The following is an 11,389-nucleotide window of genomic DNA, read 5'->3' as shown; positions in this document are numbered from 1 at the left end:
AGTCCCATGGCTTCTAGGTCCATAGTTGTGTCCATTTTGTTGAGTCCTTCTTCTCTACTAATTTAAATCCTTTATAGACTATACTGGATTCCCCTGAATCATAAAAGGTTGGGAACCCAAACCCCTGACTCACCGAGTCCCAAGAACAACTCGCCTAGTCGGCTAATGTCCATGTCCAAAACTCGGTTTCTGATGTACAACTCTCATCCAACAGGTAGATCTGGGCTCCATAAGTCGATATAACACGTAAAGTCATGAACTTTACATACATGCATGAGAGTTTTATGCTTAAAGGACCAAAAATGGGGTTTATTTCATACATGGGGTTCTCATGGCCATAAAGATGGCACCTTTATGCCATAAGGACCCCTTCAAGGTTCCAGATCTTAAGATATATTGACTTGGGACGTCCAAGTCCCAAGGATCAAGCTACTTGGACCCAAAACTCCATATCAAGGAGATCTAAGAAATTACAAGTCAAATATGAAGCTTGATTACCAGAAAGTGAGGAGAAAATATTTTTGATCCTGGATCTATTCCTTCCTCCTTGGGTCTTGTATCTTCCACTTCTTTCTCTAGCTTCAAAACGCACCAAGAAACACTTAAAACAACCAAGAAAGCTGAAGCTCACTTATGGAGGATTAGGGTTTTGGGTGTAATGCTCTGGGGTGATGGAGGCTAGGGTGGAAGCCTCATAAGATGTTTAAATAGGTTGCAAACCCTCCAATTTAGGGTTTCACCCAAATAGCTCCTACTCGCCGAGTAGGTTACATAATCCCCGACCCGGAGTCGATCCTACACGACGGGTTGAGCCCCCAACTCGCCGAGTCCAATAGTAAAATATGATATTTTACTTGAAATTAAATGCTTACTTGAGACCGGGCGTTATATATATATATATATATATATATATATATATATATATATATATATATATATATATATATATATATATATATATATATATATATGTTCAGGTTCATTTAAGACCATACTAATTTTGTAAGACCATGAGACCAAATCTAAAAATAATTATAAAATGCAAAATAGAAGAAAAAATTCAAAAATTTTTTTTTTTAATTATTATTTTCGGAACTTTAATTACCTAAAAAAATAAATAATAGATAATAAATAAATAAATAAATAAAATTATCATTTTTTTAAATACGTGAAATATTCTAATACAATATTACACTGTAAATATTCTAATGTGCTTTTAGAATATTAGAATATTCTACTAGATTTGTCAGATATGTAAAATATTCTAATATTCTACTAGAATATGTAAAAAATTATATATTTTTTATTTTTTTTAAATATAAGTTCCGAAAATAATATTTGAAAATTTTTTTTCGAAAATTTTCAATTATTTTGCATTTTAAAAATGTTTTTTTATCTACTAAATGAGTGGTTAGGATTGTGTCTCACGGTCTCACAAAACTAGACCGTCTCACATTAACCTAACCTTATATATATATATATATATATATATATATATATATATATATATATATATATATATATATATATATATATATATATATATATATATATGACATCCCCAAAATCACGGCCAGAAAAGACCGGTTTTTTGTTTATACTTTATTTTAAAATCAGAGTAACCTTTTAATAAAAGAGTTGTGGAATTTGTCTCAAAACAATAATATGATAAAGTGTTATCAAATAATTTCCTTAGAAATGTATTTCATTAAAAGACTCGGGATGTCATGTTCGATACAGTACATAAGTATAAACAATACAATATAAGCCTTACTACATTATTTCATATCTACATGCCTATATCCGTAATCCCTCATCCCAACACATCACAACTATGCTCGAGCGCCTTTACCTGTAATACATAAAACTGAGTGGGTCAGGCTTGGGAGCTTGGTGAGCATATAAGGTTTTCAACCCACAATAAATAAGTTTATTAAATTCATCGACCAACAACAACCCGATTACCCGTTTCCGTTATCCGCACATTACGTCCCTAAACACCTATCATAAGGGACCTATCCTAAGGATCATTATCGGGATGGACAGTACTGCTAAGGGGGGTCCTCAGCAATAAATGTCCTAAAGGCAACCACGAGGGGGATGGAGTACACCGGTGAACACGTTGTTCACAAACACCTACAGGTTGCAAGTCTGCCAGCGTTCCACTAGACTGTTTAGAAGAGTCCGTGGTCGTCATCTATACTCCGCTAGATGACTGGATCAACAACAACAACATCGAGGCCTCTCATCATTTTATCACACATCGTCTTATTACATCTACCAATGTTTTACCCCTACATTTTTGTAGATATAAAATACATATATAGTTTAAATAATTTAAAACTTGTATAAAAACATTCATCCAACATAGATAGCAAGTATACAGATAATATGCACGCATAGTACGTAATATATAAAATACTTCATATCTATGTGTAAGATGAAAGTAACTATGCACTCACTTGAAAAGGTGGTGATTCGGTACTCGGACAACGCTTCGTTTACTTTAAAATAATTTCCTTCGACGAAACCTAGTATTATTACCACTAGATTTTAGTCTAATATTTACCGTGACTAACTATTAGTCTTATTGTTATTATTATTATATAAGCGTTTAAACAATATTTTCCAACCACTATCTATAGACAGGGGCCAAACATAAAACACCGGAGGGCAGGACCATTTTGGCATATAGCACTTCTGAAATCCAACAACCCTATGTGGCCCTTTAAACCAGATTCCCCGTACTGCGAGTAGTTAAAAAGATATTATAACAACACTTATATAAGTCATAATAATAGCTCAAATATTTATTATAAGTTCAAAATAACAATATTAATTTTAAATATAAGCTATATTCAAATAGGGTAAGCATAACTTACTTACAAGGGGATTTTAGGTAGGAGTCGGGCTTTGCAGGGGCATAACTTCATTGCTGAATCTTTCTAAGAAAGATTCGTGCAACGCTTCAGCGCTCACCTTACTATACTAAAAATTACAGAAAGAGAAGTCGAATCACATGGGATCGAAATGATCGGGGGATAAGGAGAGAAAGACTCTTGAATCAAGAAAATGATGCAAGAAATATGAGAGCTCAAGACTCTTATTTATACTAATTGAATTTTCAAAAGCTACCCTCCATAATTACTTAATGACGTTTTAGTTATATAAACAACTAAACACCCCTCTATAATACTATTTTAATTTGATTTAATGATATTTGTATTAAACTAATATCGAAAGAACTCAACATTAGTCTTATAATGACCAAATCGTCTTTCTAATGATATATACATATGTGTATATATATATATATATATATATATATATATATATATATATATATATGTAGGTATATATGATTTATACTTTATTTTAATATATAATATGTTATTATAATTTTTAACTCGTTCATACGAACTCCGTTTTTGACGTTCTTTATATCCACGCGTAGGTGGAGACGTACTCTACAACTTTCATTTAAACTCTGTCGGCTAATTTTTACTTTATTTTTAAAGTTATATTTTTAACAGACCGGGACATGATTGGTCCGTTAAAATCTCATAACTTCTTCATACGAAGTCAGATTTTGGCGTTTTTTTATGGACACTCTCAGTTTAACATATTATACGACTTTCATTTAGATTTATAAGGTTAAAAGTCACTCTATCGTAAGTTCACTATTTACGTTTCCCGGTGTCACGCCGGTTCCGTCGTGAAACTTCGACGGGTCATAATTTTTTCGTTATAACTCGGATTTTTGTGTTCTTTATATCCCTAGAATCCTTGTTTTGATCACTACAACTTTATGTAGAGATATCGGGCTTATCTCACACTTTAATTTTGACGCTTATTTTTATTCTTTATTAATTATACATTTATAATTAAATAATAAGCATATAAATACACATAATTCACATAATACTCAAATATTTCATCTTTATTACTTCAAAAAGAGTTACAATAGTTGATCTAGACTATTACATTATCAAAAATGCTTAGCTCCGAAACCCGGACGTTACAATATATATATATATATATATATATATATATATATATATATATATATATATATATATATATATATATATATATATATATATATATATATATATAGTTGACATACAAAATAACGACACTATCCATGTATCTTATAATTTGTCAAATTCAGAATATAACGAATTGAATTTTGACCTATTTGGATTGTTCTTCTTGTTTGAAAGGAGTGAAATTCCTAATTTGTTTGTTTCAAAATACTCCTACGAAACATGTATCCAGTTTGTTTTTTTTTTTTTCTTTTGATTCATGCGTTAAGTTTAATTATTTTATTATTAAAACACGTTCTTAATAATATTGTAAAAGATGTTTCAACGTATGCTTCAGGCCAACTCCAATGGTAAAACATAAAAATGTTGAGTTTTAAACACTAAAATGATGTAATCAATCCAACCATATACTAAAATGGTGTATTTTAGAGGCCAAATATTTTGTTTTTCATATTTGGTGTTTGAGTGTATCCCACACACTGTATACTGTATAGTTTAGAGGTTGATCGGAATGAGAAAAACTAACACTAAAATGGTATTTTTTAGTGTACATTGTCACATTGGAGTTGGTTACATTTGATGGTACTAATCATTTATGCCCATATTTGCTCGAGATTTGCTCTTGTGAAATTTTATGGTTTAAAGCTGGGTATGTGAGTTTATATATATATATATATATATATATATATATATATATATATATATATATATATATATATATATATATATATATATATATATATATATATATATATATATAAAGAAATATTGGTAGTTAATTTCTATGGGTATGAAGATGAAATATTCATTAACATTGGTAAAATATATTTTATGAATTTCGTTGAACTTTAGTTCGCTACTCATATAGGTTTGAGAGTAGGGATGAGCTTTAGAATCGGACCGGTTCTAAATCGGAACCGATTTTCTTATATTATAAGAACCTGGAACCGGACCGCCAGTTCTAGAGTCGGTTCCAGTTTCAGTCCCGGTTTTTCGGTTATTTTTCAAACTAGAACTGGTTGAAATATTATAGATGATATATTATCTTTTGGAGCTTGTAAATGATTCAATATTTAACCAAATTATGGTTTTTTTACATTCTAAACAAACATACAAACACTAAATTATATGATGAAAAAAGATTAAAGTAATTCTGACTTCATATGAGTGAGTTATGTGCATTTTAAAAGGAGGATAAATTCCAAAAAAAAAATGTTGAAACCGAAAATACACAACATTGATATACTGTCTCTCGAGATCTATAACTGATTTAATATCTAACAAAAATATGTGTTTTTATAGTCTAAAATGAAATACAATTACATACTGGAAAAAAATTAAGTAATTTCGACGTTATATGAATGACTTATGCACATTAAAAAAAATGGGACAAATTAAAAAAACAAAAAATATTGAAATAGAGAAAAAACAGCATCGATATTCTTTCTTTCGGGACATGTGTTTGATTCAATATTTAACCAAAACATATGTTTGTATAGTCAGAAATGAATTACAAACTCCAAATTATATGTTGGAAGAAAACAAACAATTCCTAATTCATATGAGTGAGTTATGTACATTTTAAAAAATGGAAAAATTGTCAAACTGATTCCAATTTTTAGAACCGGGACCGATTTTCATAAAAATAGAAAACTGGTAACCGGACCTTGTTACCAATTATGGTTCCGGTTCTGACTATCCTAATATCCATCCCTACTAGAAAGAGTGGTTTGATACCATCCAACGACACATGCTTATGTGGACTTGGCATACCATGGGAACACTACCTCTTACATTGCTTGACACAAGTTCGACAACTATTTATAGATGATGGAGAAAGTCAAAAATAAATATTTTGTCAAATTTTTTTATTAATATGTAGGGCTGTAAACGAACCAAACGAACACGAACAAGGTCTTGTTCATGTTCGTTCGTTTAAGTTAGCCGAACAACAAACGAACACGAACGGATAAACGAACGAGATTTTCTTGTTCATGTTCGTTTATTTAACAAATTACTTTGTTCATGTTCGTTCATTTATGTTCGTGAACATGCTAAACGAACATAAACGAACAAACATAAACGAACAAAGATAAAAAAACACACACACACACACACACAATTAAACATATATGAACATAAACGAACATATAATATAGCAATATAATAAAAAATAATTAAATATAGATAAATATAAATAAACTTAAACGAACGAACATAAACGAACGTAAATGAACATCGTAAACGAACGTTCACGAACATAAATGAACGAACGAGACCATTGTTCATGTTCGTTCATTTAACTAAACGAACGATAATTTTTGTTCATGTTCGTTCATTTATTAAATAAACGAACTCACCGCCGAACAGTTCACGAACGGTTCGCCGAACGTTCAGTTCGTTTACAGTCCTATTAATATGTATTAAAAAATTTATGTTAAATGGCAAAATAACATCGATGTGACATGTAAAATAATGATGTGACATTGAAACATGCATATCACCACTTCTTCTAGCTTTAAACCGAAAGATATATTTTCAACGATAAGGAGCGTGGGAAGCTTCCAGATTAGCCAGAAACACCACCATTATGAGTAGTCAGTGTACTTCCAACAATGAAGAAGACAGAGAGAAGAATGTAAAACAATAAACTAAGACCGATAGAAAAAGACTAAAAAGTTAGCCCTTGATTGGTCATTGTCATGTGTCTTTAACACAACAAACCACCACGGTCGTAGCACCCGGGGTGGTGTGTATGCTCGTGGCGTTGTCACCTCAGCCACGAATGGATTCATAAGTTGTATACCACACGACATTACAACAAAAACAAAGACAAGATTGGAATGAACCGAGTGCCAATGCTAGTCAAATCCTAAGGAACTCGTGGAACTTATGTTTCTTCATTGCATTTTAGCCGTACAATTATTAACCCTAGATTGGCAAATATCTCGATCTACCCTTTTTTGTTTTCATTAGCTTTTCCTTTGAATATAAGATAAACAATTACAATGAAGTTTGTTTTGCATGTATGTCTTTCAAATAATTAGGTCATTAAAGTCGAAAGACTAGATGATACAGAAAGATAAGTACTTGCACAATTGATTAACAATGATATTAACTATGAAGCTTTTATTAAAATCTAAAAAACAAAAAATATCTTTCACATATTATATGCAACTAATAAAGGTTATGCTTTTGAAGAATAATAAATAATATAAACTTTTACCTATACCTATGGAGCTTTTGATTATTCATATTTTTTTTTTCTTTTCATGTATCGAATAACTAGCTAACACTTGGCTGTATCATTGGAAAGAAAGCCCAATTCTTAATGGGCCCAGGACCGGTTTCTTTTTCAAGAATCTTCTCACCGGCTTCCGAACATCTATTCGACTCTCCTTCGCCACCATCGGCGCTGTCAAAGTTGAAATCTTTTACAGATCCAAAGGTGACGGTTGATCGATGACCCCTACTCACGTCATCGGAGAAACTATCCCGGCCGTTTGCCACATCAGCAATAAGTCTGCGTTCGACTTCTTCCGGCGTAATCTCGAAGGAGACTCTATGATGAATCATATTCTGATCGTCGTTCGAGAAACTGGTGAGTGGACCAACATCGGAGTTTTGCCGGTCTAGAATGGTCGAATTGGGGGTAGTAGTTCCAGATTCTTGTTGTGATTCCCATCCTCGAGGCCATAGCTTTGCTCCGGTTGGGTTCCGGAGGACGACAGGACCTCTATCCGGGAACGGAGAGGAGGTGCCGGAGTTGGAGATACCGGAACCGGGTGATATGAGTTGGCCTATGGGACTTCCTGGGTATAGCTGAAACAATTGCGATTCGTGGTGGGATGATGTAAATTTCCGATCGACTTCGCCGTTTTGGTTACCGGAATCTAGAAACCGAGCAAATGGCACCTCCGGGGATGAAGGTGTGGTCAGATGAACAGATTCCGGAGGAGGAGTGAACGGAGCAGTTGATGGCTCGGTGGTGTATGTCGAGAACACCGGTGGTGAAACCAATTGTCTTTCATGGGCGTAAGGTCCCACTGCAAACATGTTGGTCGGATCACTAGGTGAATACATACCGGAGGATGCGGCGGTGAAGGAAAGTAAACCGCCAGGTGATTGGGTGGCAGAAGGTGGTTCTGATTGAAGGAAAGAAGCCGGAGAAGATGGAGGCGCCATGAATGGAAGGACTATTGATGATGGTTGAGGCAGGTTTTCTATCGTCGGAGCTTCCATTGTTGAAGAACGATGTTCGGAAACAAGAACAGCATGGCCGATCTTCTTGTTTCGTTTCTGAGATCCAAAACACGATGTAATGCTCCAAAAACTTCCCCATCTTCGTTTCTGTAAAGGCAATCATTATTCAGTAACAATCAATGTACAAATTACAGAACGTTATGAAAAACAGAAAAAATTAACAATCAGCATACGATCTGGAGAAACCAAAACTGGATTCTTTTCATGAGGCAATTCATAAGCGTGTTGAATTCGAAGCATTCAACATTTGTGATCAAAGTCGTCAAAATCTGACATTAAGATTGTTGAAACAGTACCTTTCTCTCATTGATCTAATTACGTGATGAAATATATATTGGATTAAGAACCCTAATATCAATTCCAACAAAATTACTTCAAAACTGCAAAAATAGAACACCCGGAGAAAACACAAAAGATCAGTTCTATCATTTGAAAATGGAGTTTCCATGTAAACACAAATCATTGTCACATAATCACACACGTTCAAATGAAACAGAAACAGAAACAGAAACCGTGATGTCTGATTCAACAGTGATTAAACGATGAACCCCAGATCTTATATTCAAACGAATCAAATTCCAATTTAAAAAAAAAAAAAAACATATAGCCGATTAAGAACAACGAAATCAAAACAAGAAACAGCAAAACGATCGAATATAATCACCTGAACTGAAGAAGATTGATAAGCTCTGTTCTCCACCGATGCAATCGCCGTCGCGGCGGCGTTGATCGTGTCCCTAGTGCTATCGACACCTCTCATCTTCAAAAGATCTCACAAGTCACACTTTTGTTCATGGTCTCGCAATTTGATGCTCCGTAGGTGTATATGAAGGTGAAGGCATCACATTTATGGTCAAACACGGCAACGACTTTGAGATTTTGTTATTGGGAATTGGCAATGTAAACTTTTAGTTTAAAAGGGGACTTTTTATGATTTTATAAGGGAGGTTATTGTAATATCTGTTAAATTTCTAAAAGACTAAAACACCTTTATTATTAATTTTGAATTTTATTATGTTAGCCATAGTATTTATTTTTATTTTTTTAAATTTTTTTTGGGAAAGGGAAATTTCTTGTTAGTTTTAGGTTTACGCGCACAACTAATTCATAGACGAATTTTCACGCCATACAGCTGAGTAGTGCTACATGGATCAATAATTTAATAATTATATCTTCTTCCACGTACCTTATAAAATCACTACAACCGAAATATGGTTAAATATTTATCACATTTTTTACTTCTTGTTTGTTGAATTACATGGCCAAACAACAACAAAAGTTTCAGGAGGTAGAATGTCTTCATTGATTATCTCACATAAGGAAACATATTGTCCAAACAAATTAAGCTTATAGTGTATTTAAAATAATAATAATAATAACTAGAAAGGTTATCCCGTTACGCGGGGACCAGAAGCTTTCAATATTGTTTCTTAATCGATAAATATGACAGACGTAGAAAGTGCAAGGATGAAAACCCGGACTTTGTCCCGGACCTTTTTTTTTCATGTTTTTTTATGAGAAAATATAAAAGTTTTGACTGCAAAGATCAAAAAGTTTCAAAACGGTTAAAGAATTTTAGGGGTAGTAATTAGCAAATTTTTAGAAAATAGATCAAAGTTGTCAAACCGTTAAAGTTTTCTGGTCAAACTTTAAATATTAAAAGGTTCCTAAAAAGTGTAAAAATATTGATCGCAATGACCAAAAATATCAAAATAGGAAAACAATGATAATCAAAGTGCAGGGACCATTTATTGCAAGGACCAAAAATGTCAAAATATGTGAAGAATGAGGAGCAAAGTGCAGGGACCATTTCTGCTAAAAAAATACCCAATTTACTATTCTTAAGCTTCATATCTTATATATATATATATATATATATATATATATATATATATATATATATATATATATATATATATATATAAAATAGGGGTGAGCATTTGGACTGGCTCTTGGATCGGACCGGTTATGGAGAATTTTGTGGACCATGGACCGGACCGGATGAGTCGTGTCCGTGTCCGTGTCCGTGTCCTGGTTGTCCGGTTTTTGGACCCGTTTGGACCGGTACAAGTTTAATTGCATAGAGTATAATAAGTAATCTACATTGATGTATAATATTATAACTTGCAAAATTAATACGTTTCCGTTACATGCCTAACTAATCTACATTGATGTATAATATTATAACTTGCAATTTGCAAAAATTAATTTTTCAAATAAAAGCAACTAACATATAAATCAAGTTCACCAACAGAAGTTAAACAATTTTAAGACAAACATACAAAAGTATTACCATAACAATAAAAATCATAGTTTAAACTTTAAAATCAATCAAACTAATAAACTTCATAAACTCATAATCTAATCTTCCATATGTAACATATTTAAATCTTGTGCAATCTCTACATAAACACAAATGAAAATGTTGTTTGTATTTAATAAAAAATAATAATTGTATAAAAAAGAATAAAGATTGTAATTTTTTTATCCAAAGCTATATCATCATCGTTCAAGATGTCATCAACGTTGTCAACTATCAGATTTGTAAACTTTATCACCTAATCTTGGGTGCATAACAAAGCTTTAACTATCAATATTGATAAACTAGTTTGATACTCACTTACAACTCTACCACATGTGCTAAACGCGGACTCGGAATTATAGTATAAAATAATACTAAAAAGCTGAAATATTTCAGCTTTGATAGCTCTACTTTGAAGGATTGTAACTCAGTGAATATAATACCAAAATAAACAAAATTATAGTCCAAATTCATCTACAAACTATAAACTAAATGTTGGAAAAAACCATAGGTCAATCCGAATTAAAACGAATGAGTTATGGGTGTTTAAAAAAACATCACAAATTACAAAATCTTGCTGAAAAGCTGAATTTTTTCAGCTTTGATAGCTCTAATTTGAATGATTGTAACTCAGTGAATATAATACGAAAATAAACAAAATTATAGTCTAAACTCATCTACAAATTGTAAACTAAATGTTGAAAATAATCGTCGGTCAATCCGACATAAAACGAATGAGTTATCGGTGTTTAAAAAACATCACAGATTACAAAATGTT

The 11,389-nt window shown here is 32.3% G+C and overlaps 1 protein-coding gene across 2 annotated transcripts; it reads right to left on the bottom strand.

Moving 5' to 3' along the window:
* Positions 1 to 7,148: 7,148 nt before the first annotated feature.
* LOC145001667 (uncharacterized protein At1g76660-like) lies at positions 7,149 to 9,162 on the bottom strand. Of its 2 annotated transcripts, XM_078961021.1 has the most exons (3): positions 8,974 to 9,118; positions 8,606 to 8,689; positions 7,149 to 8,396 (listed from the first exon to the last, which is right to left on the bottom strand). In XM_078961021.1, exon 3 carries the CDS (start codon positions 8,286 to 8,288, stop codon positions 7,332 to 7,334), a length of 957 nt encoding a protein of 318 aa, XP_078817147.1. In that variant the 5' UTR covers positions 8,289 to 8,396; positions 8,606 to 8,689; positions 8,974 to 9,118; the 3' UTR covers positions 7,149 to 7,331. The 2 variants fall into 2 exon arrangements, with proteins under 2 accessions (XP_078817147.1, XP_078817146.1); XM_078961020.1 differs by lacking the exon at positions 8,606 to 8,689 and having other exon boundaries at positions 8,974 to 9,162.
* Positions 9,163 to 11,389: the final 2,227 nt, after the last annotated feature.

Source organism: Lactuca saligna, chromosome 6, assembly GCF_052625555.1.
Source record: "Lactuca saligna cultivar CGN05327 chromosome 6, ASM5262555v1, whole genome shotgun sequence".
NCBI classification, from domain to species: Eukaryota; Viridiplantae; Streptophyta; class Magnoliopsida; order Asterales; family Asteraceae; genus Lactuca; species Lactuca saligna.
The sequence above is the reverse complement of the archived record's forward strand: the minus strand, read 5'-3'. Positions and strand labels throughout refer to the sequence as shown.